General features: G+C 45.1%; 1 protein-coding gene across 10 annotated transcripts in view; it reads left to right on the top strand.

Annotated features, from left to right (window-relative positions):
• The window catches only part of LOC146345308 (KAT8 regulatory NSL complex subunit 1-like), an 81729-nt gene that overhangs the window by 1398 nt on the left and 56273 nt on the right, over positions 1-24058 (top strand). For 7 of the 10 annotated variants that reach the window (XM_084859615.1, XM_084859612.1, XM_084859616.1 and 4 more), the window contains one exon: positions 3538-3656. Coding sequence is in view for 2 of the 10 variants with exons in the window: in XM_084859607.1 (XP_084715733.1) it covers positions 7730-8187; positions 8422-8457 (494 nt within the window). In the remaining 8 variants the exon portion in view is untranslated. Of the gene's footprint in view, positions 1-563; positions 639-3537; positions 3657-5833; positions 8188-8421; positions 8458-24058 lie in introns of those variants that run through there. The other 3 variants (XM_084859617.1, XM_084859607.1, XM_084859608.1) reach the window with 3 other exon arrangements.

Below are 24058 nucleotides of genomic sequence, written 5' to 3'. Positions count from 1 at the left end.
GAAAAGTGGCTCTTTCGAAATGGCTAGATGTTGTATCTTGTGCTCGGGTTCAGTATCAGTGTCATGGCTGGAAAGGGAGGCGTTGCTACAGGTTTTTACTAGAAATCATTATGAGCTGGGCATCCTAGCCAAAATTTGAGGACCCCTCTAGATACCCCCCATGACTTCAAACATGTGATGAAGTAAGCTGTAGCTTTCAGGTGTCTTTCCACTTGGTTACAATCCTATGTGCCCTGGGCAAATCTGCTTATTTAGGTGTTTAGCACCATCAGGGTGCATGACAAGAACTAGCGAAAAAATAGGTTCCACCCTATCCTGAGGAGCTTACAATTTTAAAAAACAAAATTGCCTATCCTTTCTCGTTCACCTCCTGTAAAGAATCCAAGGATGTATCTTGAGGACTTGTACAGTCAAGAATAAATGTAGGAAATAATGCAGGGAATTGAGAGCCAGTGTGGTATAGTCATTAGAGCGTTGGACTGGGACTCGGGCGACCTGGGTTCTAGTTCCCACTTGGCCATGAAGCTCCCTGGGTCACTGACTCTCACCCTAACCTACCTCACAGGGTTGTTGTGAGGATAAAATGGAGAGAAGGAGGACCATGTAAGCTGTCCTGGGTACCTTGTAAGAGGAAAAAGGTGAGATAAAATGTAATAATTAAAATATTTACGCTGTTCTTTGAAGTGATAAATTGCCTGCTAACCTAAAAATACATTATTACGAGCTGGAGGAGATATTATAACCCCAATCCTTCTTTCTTGTGCCTCGCCCTCTATTTTCCATACAATATTCTGAAGTACAGAGAAAATCTGGTGCACTAAAATTAAATCTCTGGGGGAAATGAAATAAGGTGTGGTTGTCATATTCAGCTGTAGAGTCTGAGCTCTTGGCTTTTCATTAATGAAAAGTCAGGCTACTTGAAGCTGTTCTTGAATAGTTATGGCTTCTGTACAAATGTGTTTTGCCCGTTTCTGAGTTCAGTGAATTACTGTCAACCAGCCTTCCCCCACCTCTTCCCTGCAGATGTGTTAGGCTACAACTACCACCATCTCCAGTGGCTGGAGATGATGGGAGTTTATAGAATCATAGAGTTAGAAGGGAATTTAGAAATCATCTAATCCAACACACTGTTCAGTGCAGGCTTTGCTGTGCAGGATGCAACTACACTATCCCTGACAGCTGGCTGTCCAATTTCCATCCATCAGTTCTAGTCTAGTCCCCTAGAGCAACAGAACATGTTTGCTCCATCTTCTGCAGGACAGCCTTTCAGATATTCAAAGACCACAATCATGTCTCCCTTTAATCTTCTCTTCCCCAGGCTAAATACACCCAGCTTTTTCAACTGTTCCTCATAGGACTTGGTTTGCAGACCCCTCACCATCCTGGTCGCTCTTTTCTGGATGTGCTTCAACTTGTCAATGCCCTCTTTAAAATGGGGTGCCCAGAACTGAACGCAGTATTCCAAATTCAGCTTGACTAATGCTGAACATACCAGAACTATTACTTCTGGTGACCTGGATACTACGCTTCTGTTAATGCAGCAAAATATTGCATTAGCTTTCTTAGCATCTGCACCACACTGCTGGCTCATATTCCGCTTGTGATCCATTACGAGTGCAATCCTATGCATGTTTAGACAGAAAAAAAGCTGGCTGGTGGAATGCTGGGAGTTGTAGGACTTTTTTTCTGTCTAAACATGCATAGGATTGTGCCCTAAGGCACCTAGGCCCTTTTCACATAAACTGCCGCCAAGCGGGGTCTCCTCTGTCTTATCAACAACGATATCATATGAAACCTTGCCAAATACTTTGGTAAAATCAAATCGTACCATGTCCATGACATTCCCATGATCCACCAAACTGGTAGCTCTATTTTTAAAAAGGAAGCAAGGTTAGTCTGCCATCATTTATTCCTGGCAATCTTTTCTAGAATTCGGCCCAGTATTGACATCAGGCTGTCTGGGCTGTAACTTCCTAGATGCACCTTTTTCCCTTCTTGAAGGTGGGGATAGAACAAGTGATACTGTATAAGGAGGAACTTGTAGCCCAGGGTAGGTAAGGAGATGGTTAGGGAACACTTAGCTACTTCAAAATGAGTTCAAATCTGCAGGGCCAGGTGAATTACTTCCCTGGGCACTGAAGGAGTTTGTGGTCATTATTTCAGAGCTGCTGTCTGCAGTCTTTGAGAATTGCTGGAGAATGGGTGTGATACTGGAAGACTGGAGACTGGCAAATGTCCCCATCTTCAAGAATGGAAAAAAGGGTGTCAAGGCTGGGCAAAATTCTACAACCGATAATTAAGCTGTCAATTTGAGTATCTAAAAAATAATGCATTGATTACTAGGAGTCAACATGGGTTTGCCAGGAATAAGTGATGACAGACTATCCTTATTTCCTTTTTAAAAACAGAGTTACTAGTTTGGGAGATCATGGAATGTCATGAACACAGTATGGTTCGGGTTTTGGCAAAGCATTTGACAAAGTTTCATATGATATCCTTGTTGACAAGATGGTAAAATGTTAGGTGGATCCATTAATAGCTCAGCATCCTCCTGCAGGGCTCTGTCTCAGGCTCTTGTGAATCCCATCCTCTCTTGGGATAGGAGGGTAGTCTACTGTGCATTTTGTATTGTGATACAGGATGTTTGATTCTTCAGGCACACATGCAATATTGTCCACTTTACATGAGACAGTAATATCATAGATGAGGGTATATTTTGGGCAAAATCTGGAGAGAGTTTAGTGTGCATAACAGTGCACTATTATAGGTGACTATGCAGAAGTAAGATATATTAAGCTAAATGGGACTTCCTTCCAGCGAAGTATATATAGAATCACAACACATCTCTCTAGATTTCAAACCTTATTTTCTAAAATATAATGCCCAGTAAGTGTTTGAGAGGATTCAAACAGGGATTCAAGAAAAAATGTTTTCTAAATGGAAGGATTTTGTTGTGTTTTAATCCCACTTCAGGCATTTCCAGTTTTTGTGGTTGCTTTTTTTTTTTTAACTTTAAAACACCATTAAGCTGGACACATTTTTGGGAGCCTTGTTAAAAAGTGAACTTCTGAACTACATTTTGGCTGTACCCTCGTGGCATTTGTTTCAGTTGGCTCTGTGTGATTGTATTATGTTTCATTTTGGATAGAGCACCTCCATGTCTGTGTCAAGAACTAAGTCCGCCTTCCCCAGCTTGTTGCCCTCCACCTGTGTTAGATTGCAACTCCAGTCACCCCCAACCAACCTTGTACTATACATATTTTTATTCTTGAATTGAAGTGATCTCAAGCAGAATGGCAAGAAGCCCAGTTTACAGGGTTTGTGGTTTCAGTGTTTTGTTTTTTTTAGTTTTTAAATTTAAATTTTATGTTGAAATATTTGCCATGTACCTTTCTTTGAGTGAGCTTAGCATTTTCCTCCATTAGTTTAATTAAGTTGTGCTTTACCATTTTCTCTGTTTTATTGGTCCTGTGTAAAATACTCTTTTTGCACATGTGTTTCCAAACCTAAAATTCTGTTTTGAAAATATCCTTCTAGATTAAATGAGAATGAACCTGAAGGAGCAGCTTATTTTCATATCCTCATTCTGGATTGCAGTGCTGCAATTCTTTCAAACCTTCAGAAATGGATGGGTCAGAAAGGGAAGTCACATGAAGGTAAGAATCCTTAAGACTGTTGGCATCTCACTGAAAATGCTTCACAAAAAAGTATTCATGTTGCAACTGTTCTAAACATACCACGGTAATACATTCAAGCTGGAGTATTCAAGGAAGCAGTGGAGGACAAAATCTGTTTCCCCATGGTGGTTATTATTTTCTCTTGCTGCTGCTGCTATTTTTAATCACATAGCACTACCTGAGTGCTAGTGCTATACAGAAGGAAGAGCAAGCATAGTCTCAGCCCAGAGGTCTCTTTTGTGGTCTTGGCATGCATTTATGCAGCCCAATCCTATGCGTGTTGACATGGAAATAAGTCCCTCTGAGATTAATGGGAGTTACTCCCAAGTAAGTGCAGTTTCAAGAGTGTCCTAGTTATTACATTCAAGGAAGAGCTAGTTAGATCTTCAGGAGGCAGGCAGAATAACGGCCTACAGTATTTGGCAAGTTTTGGAAAATACACATCTCTTTGAGTGTTCTGTTGTAGACTTGAGTCTACATGCATGTTTTATATAGCAAAGAGCAGTGTAGCAAAATGGTATGCCATTTCTTACAGTGGGGGCGTTTGCCTGACATGACAGCCCACCATGGGTTATTTAACCCACTGTGAGGCTGCGATGTGTGCAGGGTGTGTGTGCCCGCCCTTTTGAATATGCAACCTCTGGTCAGGAGTTGTCATGTCATGCAAACCTAGTGAGCATGGGTTATATAAGGACTAAACTGGACAGCCATCTGACTTGGATTCCTGCACTAAGTGGGGGGTTGCACTTGATGGTCTTGTAGGCTCCTTCCAGCCCTGCTATTCTATGATAACCAACAGTTAAACCGTGGTCTGTTTTAGGGTTATGCGAGGGTTGTTTAACCCTCATGTAACCCATGCTCACCGGGTTCGCATGACACGACAACGCCCAAGTGGGGGTTGGATATGTAAAATGACGCCTGCGGGTGCCGCAGCTTGTCATGGGTTAAATAACCCAAGACAGACTACAGTGTGTTGTCCAAACCCACTCAATAGGAAGTCAGTGAACCCCACTAAATGCTGATGAGCATACTTCATTTTTAATTTCATCAGTATTTAGTGGAGTTCATACGACTCTTCCTTTAAAACTGCTATGCCATTACTTTCCTTTAATATTTATATCCTGCTTTTCTGTATTTGTACATGCTCACGGTGGTGTCTATAGACTATAAAAGATACAACCAAATAAACTAAAGTACAATCTTAAAATAATAGTAAATAGCAACTATAAAACACCCCAGGAAACATCAGAAAGAAAACACATTATCTAGAGGCTCTCGCTAAAAAATGCTCACCAGAATAAAACAGTGTTAGAGTGTAGTCCTATGCATGATTAGACAGAAAAAGGCCTACAGCTTCCAGCATCCCTCCAGCTAGCATGGCTGGCTGGGGAATGTTGGGAGCTGTAGGACTTTTTCTGTTTAAATATGCATATATCTCCTAGACAGTGTCTGGGGATACACAGGATATTTTGGTTTCTGGGATCCGAGGTCAGAACCAAGGCTTTGGCCTCAGAGCCCAGAAACTGCACTCCCCCGCCCCTTCGGAGCCGGCATGGTTCAATGGCTATGTCTCCACGCTCAGAAATGGCGAAAAGGGAGTGGTCCCGGGGGCGCAGAAGGGAGGAGACCATGGAAGCTGCTTGACACAGCTTCTTATGCATGTCCCAGCCTCCTCCTCTCCTCATCCCTGAAGCTGTGCCTAGATGGGCAAAATCACCTGTCTAGGGAAAATGCAGGGCGGCTAGAGCACAGAGGTGGGGATCGCCTCCATGCTCCAGCCGCCCTGCATTGGATACGAAGTTGGAGGCTGCTAACTATCAAGATAGGATTGTGCCCTAAGTGCATGTTTAGAAGGAAGTAGAGAAGAAGGTGAGAGTAAAGTCTCTTGGGAGGCTGCATTCTTATTTTTCTGCCACATTTTAATAACCAAAATTACTACTTTCTATTTTTTAAAGCACAACATAAATTCATGCTAACTTTGCTCAGTACCTAAGAAGTAGAAATTAGATGTCCCTGAAAACAAGAGTTTTGTCTTCACCTTGTATATAATAATCTCCTTCCTTTTAACCTCTATTCCTTCTTTTCTCTTTTGTAAATAAGTATGCAATTTGAATAAGTAAATTTGAAAAAGGAACCCTCTTGAAGTTTCAGATGTTGCAAAGTGAAATTTACTAGCAATTTCCTCAGTTATTGCTAGAATATATTACTTTCTGAAATACATGTAAGTGTTTAGGAAACAATACATTGTTTTAAGAGTGTGAGGTTTTGTAAACTAACAGTGCAATCCTATGCATGCCTATTCCGAAGTAAACTGCATTGGGTTCAATGGGATTTATTTCCAGGTATGTGAGGATAGGATTGCAGCATAAGAGAAGGTGCAGCCCAGTCCTCTGCATGTTTACCCAGAAGCAAGTCCCACTGAGTTCAATGAGATTTCATCTTGAGGCAGAAAAGCAGAATATCTTCTGTAGTACGTGTGTTTCGGATTGCAGCCTTACAGTGCAATCCTATACATGTCTATTCAGGAATGGATCCCATTGCATCCATTAGGGCTTACTCTCAGTCAGTATAGGATTGCAGCCTTAACCTTTGAGGTGCTACAAATTCAAAGCTTGTTATTCATCCATAGCTAAGCACTTCTAACTCCTAATGGGAGAGAACCTTTCCTGTGGAAATCAGTTTGAGTTAGGCTGTAATCCTGTACCCACCTTACTTGAGAGTAAGCCCTGCTAAGTAGTCATGTATAAGATGTTACTATTAATTTGACTTGACCTTGGCCGAAAAACTATGTATATTATATAATTTAAATTTTATTATAAACTTATTTGCATAACCTGTTAGATGAGCATAGGAAACTTGCTATTAATCTTCTCTTCTAAAGCAATAACATTAGCATAGTATAAATGCTTAAGCAGAAAAGCCTTAGAATATGATGTTCAGCAGCTAGCAGCCTCTTGGTCTGCACAACAACTTGACATGTTTATTGTGAGTAAACATCCTGGGTTTTTGAAAAGGAGCGAGGTGACCATAGTAGATCCTTTGAAAATAAGTATTCATGGCTAAAACACAGGGCTGGACAGCTTGTGCCTCTCTGGAAGAGGAATCATGCTTGCCAGGATAACCCTTTCCCAGAAATGCTAGCATCACTTTTAAAAAGAAGCTTGCTTGTTATTGCTAGAATGATTGGCTAGTGATTTTGGGGCTTTTTCCTGTGCTTGTTTTCTCCCTCCATAATGCAGATGATTTGCTTGAATGGTTAAATTATGGAGGAAGAATCTGTGAGCAGTATTGCTGTTTATCTTTTTTTCTAGCAGGCTTCCTGTGGGTGCATAACAGAAAGAAATTCAGAACGTGAAGCTTGTGGGAAAGGCTTCCCCTTCTGAATGGCTGCCTATTCAAGCCCCAGGAGCCCTACCAGAAGAAATAAGCATTGCCACTGCTGCGGGCCGCGTCCACACGTGCAGGTCCCGCGACATGACAGTCGGGAACAAGCATGCGTGGCACTGGGAGTCGTTCTCACGAGAATGCGGCGAGGTTGCCGAGGCGCCTGTCGCTGCTACTCCCACGCGCTTGTTCGAAATGCCTGCGCCGAGGCTTGGTGTGGGGCCGCGATGGTTGTACGCATGCGTATCCGTCGAGGTCTTCTGCGTCGGAAAGGCGTGGCTGGCTGGCCTGGACGTGTTCCTGCGAAAGCCCTTTGCTCATGCGCGGTTGGGGGCGTGGCCGACTGCGGGATGCGCACGCGCAACGCGAGTGATGGCTGTCCCCTGTCGGCCGCTGGGGCCCGCTAGCGCAGCATGAACCTGGTGCTGGCGCACGCGGACTTCTGTGCGTGCGTGCGTGTGTAGCGCGCGCGGAGCTTGGTGCGGCCGTCCTCGCCCTCCGCGCATGCGCGCGCCGCGGCTGAGGCGAATCTTGGCCGGCGGGCGGGCGGGCGCGCGCTATCTCGAGCGAGCGTGCATTGTCCCGGCTGGGAGCCCATGGAGAGCCCTGGCCCGCCCTGAGGCGGCGGCGGCGGCGGAGTGGCCCGCCCTGAGGCGGCGGCTCCCTTCATGGCGGCGGCGGCTGCGACTGGGCCCGCCATGGCGGCGGCGCCTGAGGAGGGGCGGCAGCGGCGGCGGCGGCGCCAGGCGGAAGCGCGGGCCCGGCAGGCCGCGCTGTGGGGTCGGGCGCGGAGCCTGTGCCGCCGGCTGCGGGCGCTGCAGGCCCGGCAGGTGGAGCGGCACGTCCGACAGCAGCTGGCTGGGCTGGCGCGGAGCGTCGGGCGGGCGGGCGCGGCCCCCTCTCCCGCCGCTGCCCCCTCTCCCGCCACACTGGGCTCGGAGCTGCGGCAGCTGGCCGCCAACGCCACCGCCCGCCTCCGCGCCGCCCAGCGCGCCTGCGACTCGGACGCCACCGACAGCGCCAGCGTCTCGTCGTCGGTCTCCTCCTGCGCCGCCTCCTCCTGCTCGTCTTCCTCGGACAGCGAGAGCCCCGAGGCGCCGCCTGAGCGCGGCTCCGTCGACGCGCGGTGAGTGCCTGGAACGGGGCCAACTGAAGAGGCGCGGTTGGCGCCGCTAGGGTAGGGGGATGGGAGCGGAGCGGAGCTCTTGCCCTGCGCTTGGGAGTCCCCCGCTCTGGTTGCCAAAGAAGGCTCTGTACTGGCTCTGCCGCCGTCATCGTGGCTTACTCTCACAGCGACCCTGTGAGGAAGGTTACTCACTTTTGTTCCACCCCCTCGTTTTTTTCTTTCTTTTTTTAACAGGTGGAGAATTGTGGCTGGTAACTTGACTTGCCCAAGGTAAAAAAAAAATCCTTCTGTGGTGCCCCCTTAACAGTTCACCATGTGGCACCTCCAACTGCATGGAGGATAGAAGGCTGTAGCCTCCGGCTATGGGATGAGGCAAATCTTGCCACTCCTCTCCAACATTTCCTCCTCCCTGAATTTCTGACCAATTGTGGAGCTATCTTAAAACTTGCCACCTTGTGGTCTCATGTTCTGAATGACTGGTCTTTGCTACAGTTGAAGCCAGCTTTGGCGGCCACCACAGAGCAAGTTTTCATTTCAATGCACTCAAAACTAGTTGAACAAATTCCAGTCCAGTAATTGTATATAAGCAAGGTAGAGGCAGTGTTGCGTAGTAGTTAAATGTCGGACTAAGATGGGAAGATGCTGAGGAGGGCGGCAGTGGTAGACAAATCTGTTTAGCATGAAATTAGCTGAGTGACTGTGGGCTAGTTTCCCTCAGCCTAATCTACCTCACAGGTTTGTTGTGAGGATAAGATGGGGCAAGGTAGAACTTTGTACTCTGCTTTGAACTCCTTTGGAGGCTTAGTGTTAACAGAGAGAGGGAAATGAATCATGTTTTAACCTCTGTGCAGGTAACAACTATTTTCTTATTTTAGGGCACATTCTTAATTACTGCCACACCGTTGCGAATGGATTCCAGTTTCTTTTAGTAATGCCTATAGTAGAGATGGGGAACTTCCAGCCTGTGGGCCAAATCTGGCCCATAGGGGTTCCCCATCCAACCTGTGAGCTTCTTTGGCAAGTTCTGCCCGTTCTCCCTTCTCTATTGAAGCTTGTTGTTTTATTTATATCCTGCTTGTCAGTTTGAAGGTTCTTGGAGCAGCTAACAAAATAAAAACAAGGGTGCAATCCTATGGGGATAGGCGGCTGCCTCCAAACTCGGAGGCAGCCGCCTATCCAATGCAGGGCAGGAGAAGCACAGAGGGGATCACCCTGCATTGGAGGCTAGACAGCCGATTTCAGCTGTCTAGCTGTGGGAAGGTAGAGTGGGGGAAGCGGCTGCCAGACAACACATACGATGTGTTGTACCAGCATTTCCGCCTTCCCTGCCCCGGAATGCCCTGTTTTCACTGCTCCGTGCTCCTCTTCTGAGTGCAGGGCCATTCCGCGCTGCCTGCGAGGGAGCGCGGGAGGGGGAAAGGTCTGTTTTCTGGGAACTGACCTCAGAGCACAGGCTCTGAGGTTGGTTTCTGGAAACTGATGTATCCTGTGGCCGTCTAGCTGCTGACTAGTGGCCATAGGATTGCTTCCTCCAATGCTAAAATGATCTGGTTAAAAATAGCAGAGTGAGAAGATAAAATAGAGGCAGTCATGAGGGTCAGACAATGGTTGTGGTAACTGCCCATGCTGACATTACTTGTTTTGGGGGGTAGGCAACATTGGCATGGGAAGTAAGCGCATCACTCGAGTCATGTTATTGTATTCGGTAGAGATCATTAGCATCTGGGATTTTGCTGCAGGGAAGCAGTTCCCATCTGGTGAGCTGGTCCAAATCATCCTTATTACTTCAGAAGGGTTGTAGCATCACTTCAGTTCATCTTATGCAAATAGGGAAACTGAGCTAATAGAAATTGTCATGGAATTCACTAAGGATTGTATATTTTGGTATGTTACAATGTATTTGCTATTCACCACCCTGCAGTCCTTTGGATGAAGGCACTATACACACATATATACGATTAGGTTACACAATTGGAGATAATGTACATAATTGATTTAGGAATATTGCCCTGAATTGCCAACCCTTGCATTCAGAGAGCAAGATCTTCAGGGTGTTCCAGACACAATTCCTTATTAGTAGGTAGACACAGCTCGCTGTCTGATTGCATGATACTTGAACTGTCAGAAGTTTGTTTTGTTTTTTAAAATTATCTTGTCGTTCATTTCAACTTGGGCAGCTAATTGAGGCAATAAAAACAACACAAAAAACAAAAACGACCATAAAATCAGCAGCAAAAATGAAATCAATATCATCACAAATTGGGCGATAAAAAAAATTCTGGACCACCATTGGAATACAATCAACAGAAAGCAAGTACTAAGCAATAACCACAGGAGCAATCATCATTTCAGGAGAAACTTGCTAAAAAGCTGGATTTTAGTTTGTCTCTTGAAGCTGTATAGTCTGGTAGGCCTCCTGTGGGAGGGCAATCTACAGTGTTAACACAACTGAATAGGCCTGTATTTTGTAGAAGTCTTGCCATCCTTCATTAGGGAGAGGCATTTGGAGTCAAGTCCGCAGATGATGACCGGAACACGTAGGGTGGCACATACGGGACAAGGCAGTCTTTCTGTTTTTTGTTGTTCAGTCATTAAGTCGTGTCCGCCTCTTCATGACGCCATGGATCATAGCACGCCATGCCTTCCTGTCCTCCACTCTCTCCTGGAGTGTTCTAAGTTGTTGAGAGCTTTAAAACTTAAAATCAGCAGCTTAAATTGATTACCTAGCTGTTCCTGTATTCAGTGTAAATAAAAAAAGATTAATGTGTGTCCACTGACCAAGCCTGAGCAACAGGCTGGTGGCATTCTATACAAATTGAAGTTTCCAAACACTTTATAAGGCCAGCCCCAGGTAGAGTGCATTATAATAATTAAGCCTGAGGTTATCAGAACATCCAGAAAAGGGAATAGCTAATGAATCAGCTGGAAGGTTGCAATCTTTGTTTTGTTCGTTGTTTTGAGTTGAAAGAGAGGATAACCAAGAGCCCACATCTTACCAAGGGTTCCTTCATTCTTGTAGCCTCTGTTTCACTCCTTGATCAGGCATTGGAGTGAGTGAAGGCGTTATTGATCATGTAAACAAACCTTAAGACAAAACCCCATTATAATTGACGTTTACTCAGCAGCAGTGGTACTGATGGATTGCACCTGGTGCAATCAACTGACTAGACAGGGTTTGAACTAAGGTCTCTCCAGTTCTAAATTCTACCTCTTTCCATCTGACTCTGAAGGGCACCTACAGCTGTAGATTTTTGGAAGTGAATTGATCTGTAATAGTTTACATTCTGATTGTCAACTAAAGTCTTTGCACAGGGCTGAACTGAAGTTATCCAGCTTTTCAAGTTTAGAAAGTAGCTTTTCCTTTTGACACAACTTATTTTAGGGTTCCAGATTGTGTGACTTCATATATTCAACCCCTGTGTGACATGCTTTTCAGCAAGTATGTGCTAAAGTGAAACAAAGAGCATCTGTGGCTTTCCCTGTTTTTTGGGAGGACCTTCTACATTTGGGCTAGAGCAATGTGCACTTGTGGAAGACTCAAAATCAGTGGCCAATTGAGCAAAAGAAGTCTCCTCGGAAAAGTTTAATGCTTTTTGCTTAAAGATCTGTCGGTACCATCTCTACTTACTAAGATTGTATAGAAAGGCTACAGTGCTAGAAAAATATTGTGTGGGTTGCAGGGATGAGCGTGGTGTATTCTGATGGTCTGTTGGGTCTGAACTTGAGAGATCTGGATGGCTTTGAGCAAATTGCTAACTCAGCTTTACTTGTTTAACAAGGTCCCTGTGATGAGGACAACAAGATTATAAAACTGATTGTATGTTAAATAATTCTATAGAACTGGCATGATTATATGCAGTTTATTAACCTGGTGGCCTGGCATGTAGTAGTTTATTATAACAATGACAGTTCTCAGATCTGGGAAGTTATTCCTAATTTTGCAGCTTTGCTTTAACAGCACAGGCTAAGGTTGCAGTCCTATGCAGGTTTAGACAGAGAAACTTTCTGCAGCTCCCAGCATTCCCTAGCCAGCCATGCTGACTAGGGAATGCTGGGAGTTGAAGGACTTTCTTCTGCCTAAACATGCATAGGATTGTGTCCTAAGCGCCGTACAGTTAAAGTTCTTGTTTGCTGTCTAGGATGTTACATGACAGTACCTGATGTGTTGCTATTACTATAACAATCTCTCATGGTACAGAAACGCAGAATTTCCCACTACAAGCAACCCTGGTTCCAGTCAGGCTGAAACAGCAGCCTCCAGTGTGCAGCCCCTCAGGAATATCTGCGCATGCAACAATTACAATAGAACAGGGATGGGCAACATGCGGGCCACTTGCACCATGCTGCAGGAACCCAAGGTGCCTCCCCCCAATTACCCATCCTGCACTGAGGCAGTGCAATTGTGTTGTGGAAGAGCACTTGCAGGGATGACTACCCATGTGCCCACTTCCTCAGCTCAGTTGCACTTCTGACATTTAGCGGGCTGTCAGGAGCCTTTTTGCACTGGGGCAGAGGGTGCATGGGAGTCATCCCTGTGGGTACTCTTCCCCAGCACAGTCAGCTTCCTGATGCAGCCAGGATTGCTGTTTCCCCATTGGTATAGTGGCAAAGAAACAGCAATTAGAATCAGGATCTCTGAGGTGGGGGTGGAGAGAAAGAGCCTTTAGCCTCCCCCCAGTAGTCCCCATACAACTGGGATCATTGTTACACCACTGCTAAAAGTGGTGGAGTAGTAGCAATCCCAATTGGGATTGCTGGGGTGGGGGGAGATTTTAGCCTCCCCAGAGATCCCGTCCTGTGTGTGTGTGTGTGGCCCCCAATCTATCACCCAGTACCTCATGTGGCCCTTGAGGCTAAAAAAAATCGCCTATCCCTGCTGTAGAGTGCGGACTAGCCCTGAAGCAAGTGGTCATTTCTATCTCCCTTGTTAATTTGTACAGCATCTAGTACAATATTAATGTGCTTTATATATAAAAGTCATGAGCAAATTATCTTTGTAGCAGAGGGGAGTTTTTTGCAACCAAGTCACTGTCGAATTACTGTTCTAGTTGCTTGCTTCCTACAGTAAAAATGTGTTTCTCTGGGGAAATGGCCTTAACTCTTGTGTGGTTAGTTGAATATCTGGAGATCATTTCAGAGTGGTTAGAAGACCTTTTTGTTTCACAGTATACATTCCAACTACAGCCACTGCTTCTAATTAGAAGAGATTCCTTTTTATAGTCTGTAGCAGCATCTACTGTCATTGACCAGCTTTGCACGTCATAGCAACCCGTGGGTTGTTGAAAAGACAAGCAGGAGCAAGCATGCATGCTGGTTCCCACCGTCCGCCTGCTCCTGCTGTGACAAAAAATCTAGGGACACCCTGTCCCTGGGTTGTTTATCATGATGTCAGAACCCAGAACTCTGGGTTGCTGCAGGACAAACAACCCAGAATTTTAACCTGTGTGGGTTATATTTATTGTTCACTGCCCTGATCTCTTTTGATGAAGGGCTGTTAATAAATATTCAAATAAATGTCCAAGAAATACCAAGACAAATTTTGACGAATAGAATAACAGGTTGTGAGGAACTTAGTTGTGAATTTTAAGTGAACAGTCTTATAGGCAGAAATAGATACTGGCCCCATTTGCACATCATAACAACCCACTTTTAACCCAACAATAAAATAATAAAAACTGCACTCAACCCAACGGAACATTTTACATGCCAAAGGCCTACTTGACTAAAAACATCTTTGCCTGGTGGTGGAAGGAAAAGTCTGTCTAGGGAATTGTAAGACACGTGTGAAGCAGGGCCTATGTATGTTACGTGTTTCTCATCTTGAACACTATGGCACAACTACAATAAATTCTTACAGGACAAAGGAATCTGCTTTATGCCAGTTCAGGTGATTTGTCCATCTGGCTCAGTACATTTGACTCTTGATTGGCAGCGACTCTCCAGGATCTCAGGCAAATCTTTCCCATCCCCCTGCTACTTGATCCTTTTAGCTGGAGATGCTGGGGGTGAACTTGAGGCATTCTCCATGCAAGGCCTGTGCTCTACCACTGAGCTGTGACCCCTCCCCGAATTAGCGTAATGTAAGCAATCTATCCATGTACCCCCTCAGAAGCAACCTTGTTACCCCCTGTAATCATACTACACTGATGCAGTTTACTACACTTTACCAGTTGCACTGGTTACCAATAAGCTTCTGGGTTCAATTTAAGGTTTTGACTTTAAAGTCCTAAACAAACTGGACCAGAGGAATCACTTCTCATATCAGTCTGCCTGGGAACTCCTGTTTCACCTCAGGAGCCCTTCTCCAGGTCCTCACATTGTCTCATGTGCAGCAAGTAGGCACCAGAGATAGCGCCTTTTCAGTTGTGGTATCCAGAAGTTGGGACAGCTTCCCTGGAGTGGTATGTCTGGCTCTGTTGCTGCTCATTTTTAGGTTAGTAGCAAAACAGTTTTAGTTCAGTGGGCCTTCTCAAAATATTGCTTTTAAAGATCATAGAATCATAGAGTAGTAGGGTTGGAAGGGTCCTACAAGGCCATCAAGTCCAACCCCCTGCCCAATGCAGGAATCCAAGTCAGAGCATCCCTGACAGATGGCTGTCCAGCCTCGCCTTGAATGCCTCCAGTGTGGGAGAGCCCACCACCTCCCTAGGTAATTGGTTCCATTGTCGTATTGCTCCAACAGTCAGGAAGTTTTTCCTGATGTTCATTCGGAATGTGGCTTCCTGGAACTTGAGCCCATTATTCTGTGTCCTGCACTCTGGGATGATCAAGAAGAGATCCTGGCCTTCTTCTCTGTGACAGCCTTTCAAGTACTTGAAGACTGCTATCATATCTCCCCTCAGTCTTCTCTTCTCAAGGCTAAACATGCCCAGTTCTTTCAGTCTCTCCTCATAGGGCTTTGTTTCCAGTCCCCTGATCATCTTTGTTGCCCTCCTCTGAACCCTCTCCAGTTTGTCTGCATCCTTCTTAAAGTGTGGTGCCCAGAACTGGACGAAGTACTCCAGATGAGGCCTAACCAGTGCTGAGTAGAGGGGAACTAGTACTTCCCGGGATTTGGAAGCTATGCTGCTATGAATGGAGCCCAAAATAGCATTCACCTTTTTTGCAGCCACATGATGTATTACTGTTACTTTTAAGTTGTCACAGCTATTTAGATTTTTGTTGTACTTTTTACATTTGTTAGCCAACCTGATTACAATTTTGAAAGGCGGGATGGAAATTCTAGAAATGAGTCAATAATCCACTGTGTGCAGATGTAATGGGAAATGCAGAGAAATCCACAAGGGAACCAGAAGACAAAAGGCCAAATGTGTCATAAGCAGCAGTAACAAAACAACAACAAACCACAGAAGGCAGCCAGTATAGCATAGTGCAGATACAATCCAAGACTTACTATTGGTCAGTCTTTCTATTTATTCTTGCTTTCCAAATCATCATCCAAGACATTTATCTAGTAAAGTAGAAAACAGTTAATGATCCAACTTACATTGGTGGGTTGCTTAATTTTGAGATGTGTTTATTTGTCGTTCTCCAGTGTAGTAGATTCTGTAATCTTCATTGAGTTTTTCTTGTACTGGTACAAGTCATTACTGAGAGTGAAAAGGTTTGTTTATCTTAAACTTGTCTTTATGTTAGAGTCCACAGAGGACTGATGTCTAGAAACATTAGCGGCAATTAGATGGCTAGGCAGGAAAATAACATTTGATTAAAAAGGGGGGAAAGAATCAGAATTAGAATATTGCCTAGTCCTGTTTTTCTTTTCCTTGTTGAGTCCAGTGTGTCTTTTAAATCTAATTTACATTGCAATCCTATTCTTGTTTACCTGGGAGTAAGCCCTATTGAACTCACTGGGACTTAATTCTGAGTAGACATAAATAGATTAAATGATGTTCAGGACAGGTTAAAGTAAGGCTGGCAACATTGGGGACTAGATGTCCGTCTGTTTCCAGCCAGAATGACTGCTACTCAGGTGACCAGGTAAATTGGTTTAGAGTTTAGTGTAACCTTTCTGCAGGATAGATGAGATCTGATCAGTGCTCACAAGCTGTCTCCCATATCAGAGAGCATGAGTAGCCCTGGTGATAGTCCCCCTGGATTGAAGGTACTGTTGTTGAATGCCAGGTTGGTGAATGGGAAAGCAACAGCCATCCAGGACATGATCCTGGGAGAGTGTGCTGACCTGGCCTGTATCACAGAGACCTGGATGGATGAGACTGGGGGAGTAAAACTCTCTCGGCTTTGCCTGCCTGGGTTCTCCATGTTGTAGCAGGCAATATCTAGGGGGTGGGGAGGTGGAGTTGCAGTGGTCTGTCGTGATTCTATCCCCCTGGCCAAGTGCCCCATCCTGCAGTCTTGTAGTTCTGAGTGTGTGTATCTGAAGGTGGGTGTTTGGAACAGATCAGAGATTCTGTTGGTGTACTGACTGTCCCGCTGCTCATCAGTCTCCCGTCCTGAGCTAGCCAAGGTAAAAAGAAGAACCATACTGGATCAGACCAAGGGTCCATCTAGTCCAGCATTCTGGTCACATAGTGGCCAACGAGCTGTCAACTAGGAACCCACAAGCAGGACATGAATGCAACAACACCCTCCCACCCATGTTCCCCAGCAACTGGTGTGGAACTTGTGGTTGGTGCTGGGGTCTTGGTGGCTTGTTGTGCGGGGTACTTAAACATATATGCTGAGGCCACCTTGACCAGAATGGCTCAGGAATTCATGGCCTCCATGGCAACTATGGATCTGTCCCAATTACTATCTGGCCCCACTCATTCAGCAAGGCACACTTTGAATCTGGTTTTCTGTGTAGGATGGGATGATGGTGATCTGGGGATGAAGGAACTTTCTGTAGTCATGGACAGATCACTAACTGAGGGGTTTAGACTTGTTGGGACTTGGAACCTCTGCAGGGGCGGGTGACTGATTAAGATGGTCTGCCTCAGGAGACTGGTGGATCCGAATGGCTTTCTGATGGCTCTTGGGGATTTTCCTGTTGCCTCGGCTGGCGATTCTGTTAAAGCCCTGGTTGATCTCTGGAATGGAGAAACGGCCCGGGTGGTTGACACGATCGCTCTGCCATGGAGTGGAGCCAAAGGAGCCCTCTGGTTTTTAAGGGCGCTGTGGGTGATGAAACAAGTGGGATGTCGATTAGTACACCATTGGTGGAATACTTGGAACAAGTCTGATCAAACATAGATAGGCTAGAACTCATTTGAAAGCCTACTCTGTGGCAGTGAGGGTAGCGAAGAAATTGTACTTTGCCATCATTGCATCTGCTTAGAGTTGCCCTGAGTGGAGCTTTTTTGTGTGGTTAGAGGCCTATTATGCTCTGGCCCACAAGAAGAGGTGGACCACTTGATAGCCCACTGTGACCAATTTGTGCAACACTTTGCAGATAAAATTGATAGTATCTGTGCCGACTTGGATACCATCACTTCGGCTCTTGCTTGTCCAGTTACAATTGATCCTTTTCCATTTTTCAATTTATGAGGATGTGGACAGGATCTTTGGAGAGGTGAGGTCTACTACTTGTATGCTGGACCCTTGCCCTTCTTGGCTTATAAGAATAGTCGGGGGTAGGAACTGGCTGAGTGGGTAAATGTAGTGTGGTGAACACCTCTTTATGGCAAAGCGTGATTTTCTCTTGCCTTAAGAAGACACTGGCAAGAACTTTGCTATTGTTGTTTTAAAAAGCTCTCTGAATCCCACTGTAGTGGATAATTTCCAGATGGTCTCCAATATTCCATTCTTGGGCAATGTGCTGGTGTTTGTGGTGGCTTCTCAGCTCCAGGGATTTCTGGATGAGATGGATTATCTAGATCAATTTCAGTCTGGCTTCAGGCCTAGTTATGGGACAGAGACTGCTTTGGTTGCCTTGGTGGATGATCAATCCCGGGAACTGGACAGGGTGTGTGTGTCCCTGTTAGTTCTGTTGCACCTTTCAGTGGCTTTCAATACGATTGACCATGGTATTCTTCTGAGGCGTCTGTCTAAAGTGGGACTGGGAGGCACTACTATACAGTAGCTCTGGTCCTTCTTGGAGGGACAATCTCAGAAGGTGGTACTGGAAGATTCTTATTCGATACCATGGCCGTTGGTGTCCCTCAGGGTTCCATTTTATCCTCCGTATCACTTAACATATATATATGAAAGTGATGGGAGAGATTGCCTGTAGTTTTGGGGTTTGCACCAACTCTGGCTCTTCTTTCTATCTAAATCCAAGGAAGTTGTTCTGGTTCTAAATTGGTGCCTGATGTTGGTAATGGACTAGATGAGGGCAAACAACTTGAAGCTTACTCCAGAGAAGACTTTTGGTGAGTCGAAAGGCTGATCAAGGAATAGGAATTCAACTTACTCTGGATGGGGTTATGCTCCCCCTGAAGACTCAGGCTTGAAGTTTGGGTGTACTCCTGGAGTTGTCCTTGAACTTGGATGCCCAGGTCTCTGTTGTGGCAAGGAGTATGTTTGCACAGCTGACGCTAGTGCACCAACTGTGCCTGTTTCTAGAGATGTCTGATCTGGCTGTAGTCATGCATACTTTAGTTACATCCTGTTTGGACTACTGTAATGCACTCTATGTGTGGCTGCCTTTGAAAAGTATTCAGAAACTTCAGCTAGTCCAGAATGCCAGATAGTTGACCAGGGCTGGTTAGGAAGCACGTCACTCCCTTGTTACAACAGCTTCAGTGGATACCGGTCTGTTTCCAGGCAGAATTCATAGTGGACGTTGAATTCATGTTGGGGCAAAAAATCTCAACTTCAGGTATAACCTGATGGGATCTGAGTTAGTGGTGACTGACGAAGAAAGAGATCTTGGGGTTGTAGTGGGCAGCTCAGTGAAGATGTCAACCCAGTGTGCAGCCGCTGTAAAAAGGCAAACTCCATGTTAGGCATAATTAGAAAAGGAATTGAGAATAAAACTGCCAATATCATACTGCCCATATTTATCATATCATAAATCTATGGTGTGGCCACACTTGGAATACTGTGCACAGTTCTGGTCACCACACCTAAAAAAAGTAGAAAAAGTAGAGCCGGAAAAGGTACAGGAAAGAGCAACTGAAATGATCAAGGGGCTGCAGCATCTCCCCTATGAGAGAAGGTTACAGCAGCTGGGATTGTTTAGCTTGGAAAAAAGGAGGGTCAGGGGAGACATGATTGTTGTTGTTCAGTCGTTCAGTCGTGTCCGACTCTTCGTGACCCCATGGACCATAGCACGCCAGGCCTTCCTGTCCTGCGCTCTGTCCCGGAGCATGCTCAAGTTCATATTCATTGCATCCGTGATGCTATCTAGCCATCTCATCCTCTGCCGTCCCCTTCTCCTTTTGCCTTCAGTCTTTCCCAGCATCAGGGTCTTTTCCAGAGAGTTTTCTCTTCGCATTAGGTGGCCAAAATACTGGAGCTTCAGTTTCATTATCTGTCCTTCCAATGAGCACTCAGGGTTGATTTCCTTTAGGATGGACTGATTTGACCTCCTTGCAGTCCAGGGGACTCGTAAGAGTCTTCTCCAGCACCACAATTCGAAAGCATCAATTCTTCGGCGCTCAGCCTTCCTTATAGTCCAGCTCTCACAGCCATACATTACTACTGGGAAAACCATAGCTTTGATTAGACGGACCTTTGTCGGCAAGGTGATGTCTCTGCTTCTGACTATGCTGTCTAGGTTGGCCATAGCTTTCCTCCCAAGGAGCAAGCGTCTTTTAATTTCATGGCTACAGTCACCGTCTGCGGTGATCTTGGAGCCCAAGAAAGTAAAATCTGTCACTGCTTCCATTTCTTCCCCTTCTATATGCCAGGAAGTGATGGGGCCAGATGCCATGATCTTAGTTTTTTTAATGTTGAGTTTCAAACCAGCTTTTGCACTCTCCTCTTTCACCCTCAACAAGAGGCTCTTGAGATCCTCTTCGCTTTCTGCCATTAGGGTGGTATCGTCTGCATATCGGAGGTTGTTGATAATTCTCCCGGCAATCTTAATTCTGACCTGTGATTCATCCAACCTGGTGTTTCTCATGATGTACTCTGCATATAAGTTAAATAAGCAGGGTGACAATATGCAGCCTTGTCGTACTCCTTTCCCAATTTTGAACCAATCGGTTGTTCCATTTCTGGTTCTTACTGTTGCTTCTTGACCCTCGTACAGGTTTCTCAGGAGACAGGTAAGGTGGTCTGGTACTCCCATCACTTTCAGAATTTGCCACAGTTTGTTGTGATCCACTGGAGAAGGAAATGGCAACCCACTCCAGTATTCTTGCCAAGAAAACCCCATGGAACGTATCACAAGGAGACATGATAGAGGTGTACAAAATTATGCGTGGTGTGGAGAATGTGGATAGGGAGAATTTACTCCCTCTCATAATGCTAGAACCTGAGGTCATCCCTTAAAGCTGATTTGTGGGAGGTTCAGGACAGATAAAAGGAAGTACTTCTTCACACAGCGCATAGTTAAACTGTGGAATTCGCTACTACAAGATGTGATGGCTGCCAACTTGGATGGGGGGTCAGACAAATTCCTGGAGGAAAAGGCTATCAGTGGCTACTAGTCTTGATGGCTATGTGCTGCTTCCACTACCAGAGGTGGTATGCCTATTTACACTAGTTGCTGGGGAACATGAGCAGGAGGGTGCCGTTGCACATGTGTCCTGCTTGTGGTTTCCTGGTCAACAGCTGGTTGGCCACTGTGTATGGTCTGATCCAGCATGGCTCTTCTTATGTTGTTAAAGTGCTCGTTACAATGTATAAAGCCCTATATACAGCTTGGGAACAGGCTACTTGAAAGACACCTTCTCCCATACGAGCCTGCCTGGTTCTTAAGATCTTTTGGAGAGGCCCTTCTTTCAAGACTGCTTACAAGGCAGCTTACACGGTCCTCCTCCTCTCCATTTTATCCTCACAACAGCAACCCTGTGAGGTAGGTTGGACTGAGAGTCTGTGATTGGCCCAAAGTCACCCAGTGAGCTTCCATGGCCAAGTGGGGATTAGAACCCAGATCTCCCAGCTCCCAGGCCAATACTCACCGCTATACCACATTGGCTTGTATTGTTTTAATCAGTTTCACTTGCTCCTGTAAGCTGCCTTGAGTGATGTGTTTTGATAGAAAGGTGGAGTAGAAATCAAACAAATAAATAAATGATCTCACAGGCACACAGATTCTTTGACGTGTCCTGCTTGTGTTGTTTGCAAAGTAATTGCACGATGAATGTTTGAGGTGGGGGAATATTGTGTTAGCATTGAAGTTCTGCCACATTATTTGCTGTCCTGCCCTTTATATTCTTAACCAAGGTCTAAATTTCTGGGTTTTATTTTGTCTTACCTGTACTATAACACTGTTCCAGAGAAGATTTTTTCTTTTCTCTGATAGAGATTCCACTACAATGCACAAGGTCTCACTCTTTGCTTTGGCAGCATTGAGAATTCATGCAAAATTTATCTTTGATAATGCAGTTTACTATTCTGGGGATGCCTTGATTTAATGGTCTTTTAGTTGTCTGAACCGTGAGATTATAATTAACCATTTAAATATGGAAGCAGTTTGATCCAAATTAATTTTAAATCTATTGTGAATCTATTTTAGTTTTAACCATTTTAGATTTTGATTTCAGGCTGTATTTTTCCTAATTTGTTCTAGCTGCTTTGTATATGTAAATAGCATATGTTGTTCAGTCGTGCCCGACTCTTCGTGACCGCATGGACCATAGCACGCCAGACCTTCCTGTCCTGTGCTCTCTCCCGGAGTGTGCTCAAGTCCATATTCATTGCACTGGTGATGCTATCTAGCCATCTCATCCTCTGCCGTCCCCTTCTCCTTTTGCCTTCAATCTTTCCCAGCATCAGGGTCTTTTCCAGTGAGTTTTCTCTTCGCATTACGAGGCCGAAATATTTGAGCTTCAGCTTCAGTATCTGTCCTTCCAATGAGCAGTCAGGGTTGATTTCCTTTAGGATGGACTGATTTGACCTCCTTGCAGTCCAGGGGACTCGTAAAAGTCTTCTCCAGCACCACAGTTCGAAGGCATCAATTCTTCAGCGCTCAGCCTTCCTTATAGTCCAGCTCTCACAGCCATACGTTGCTACTGGGAAAACCATAGCTTTGATTATACGAACCTTTGTCGGCAAGGTGATGTCTCTGCTTCTTACTATGCTGTCTAGGTTTGCCATAGCTTTCCTCCCAAGGAGCAAGCGTCTTTTAATTTCATGGCTACAGTCACCGTCTGCGGTGATCTTGGAGCCCAAGAAAATGAAATCTGTCACTGCTTCCATTTCTTCCCCTTCTATGTGCCAGGAAGTGATGGGGCCAGATGCTATGATTTTCTTTTTTTTATGTTGAGTTTCAAGCCAGCTTTTGCACTCTCCACTTTCACCCTCAACAAGAGGCTCTTTAGATCCTCTTCGCATTCTGCCATTAGGGTGGTATCGTCTGCGTATCTGAGGTTGTTGATCATTCTCCCGGCAATCTTAATTCCGATCTGTGATTCATCCAACCCGGCGTTTCTCATGATGAATATATATTCATATATATCATATTTATATCATATAAATTATAATAAGCAGGGTGACAATATACAGCCTTGTCGTACTCCTTTCCCAATTTTGAACCAATCGTTTGTTCCATGTCCGGTTCTTACTGTTGCTTCTTGACCCTTGTACAGGTTTCTCAGGAGACAGGTAAGGTGGTCTGGTACTCCCATCACTTTCAGAATGTGCCACAGTTTGTTGTGATCCACACAAAGGCTTTAGCGTAGTCAATGAAGCAGAAATACACGTTTTTCTGGAATTCTCTTGCTTTCTCCATGATCCAGCAAATGTTGGCGATTTGATCTCTAGTTCCTCTGCCTCTTCGAAACCCAGCTTGTACTTTTGGTATTTCTCGGTTCACATACTGCTAAAGCCTAGCTTGTAGGATTTTGAGCATCACCTTGCTGGCATGTGAAATGAGCGCAGTTGTACGGTAGTTTGAATACTCTTTGGCATTGCCCTTCTTTGGAACTGGAATGTAAACTGACCTTTTCCAGTCTTGTGGCCACTGCTGAGTGTTCCAAATTTGTTGGCATATTGAGTGCAACACTTTAACAGCATCATCTTTTAGGATTTTAAATAGCTCAGCTGGAATACTGTCATCTCCGCCAGCTTTGTTGTTAGCAATGCTTCCTAAGGCCCACTTGACTTCACTCTCTGGGATGTCCGGTTCAAGTTCAGCGACCGCACTATCATGGCTATCAGGGACATTAAGATCTTGCCTGTATAGTTCTTCTGTGTATTCTTTCCACCTCTTCTTAATCTCATCTGCTTCTGTTAGGTCCCTGCCTTCTTTGTCCTTTATCGTGCCCGTCTTTGCACAAAACGTTCCCTTGAGGTCTCCAGTTTTCTTGAAGAGATCTCTAGACTTTCCCATTCTATTGTTTTCTTTGATTTCTTTGGCATTGTTCATTTAAGAAGGCCTTCTTGTTTCTCCTTGCTATTCTCTGGAACTCTGCATTCAGTTGGGTATATCTTCCCCTTTCTCCCTTGCTTTTCGCTTCCCTTCTTTCCTCAGCTACTTGTAAAGCCTCATCAGACAGCCCCTTTGCTTTCTTGCATTTCTTTTTCTTTGGGATGGATTGAGTTGCTGCCTCCTCAACAACGTTATGGACCTCCGTCCATAGTTCCTCAGGCACTCTATCAGGTCTAATCCCTGAAATCTATTCCTCACCTCCACTGTGTATTCATAAGGATATGATTGAGGTCATACCTGAATGGTTTAGTGGTTTTCCCTACGTTCTTCAATTTAAGCTGAAATTTTGCAAGAAGCAGCTCAAGATCTGAGCCACAGTCAGCTCCAGGTCTTGTTTTGACTGACTGTATAGAGCTTCTCCATCTTTGGCTGCAAAGGACATAATCAATCTGA

Source organism: Heloderma suspectum, chromosome 5, assembly GCF_057233095.1.
Source record: "Heloderma suspectum isolate Gila_16-S chromosome 5, 16-S_ref, whole genome shotgun sequence".
NCBI classification, from domain to species: Eukaryota; Metazoa; Chordata; class Lepidosauria; order Squamata; family Helodermatidae; genus Heloderma; species Heloderma suspectum.
This window is presented reverse-complemented; position numbering and strand designations above follow the sequence as displayed.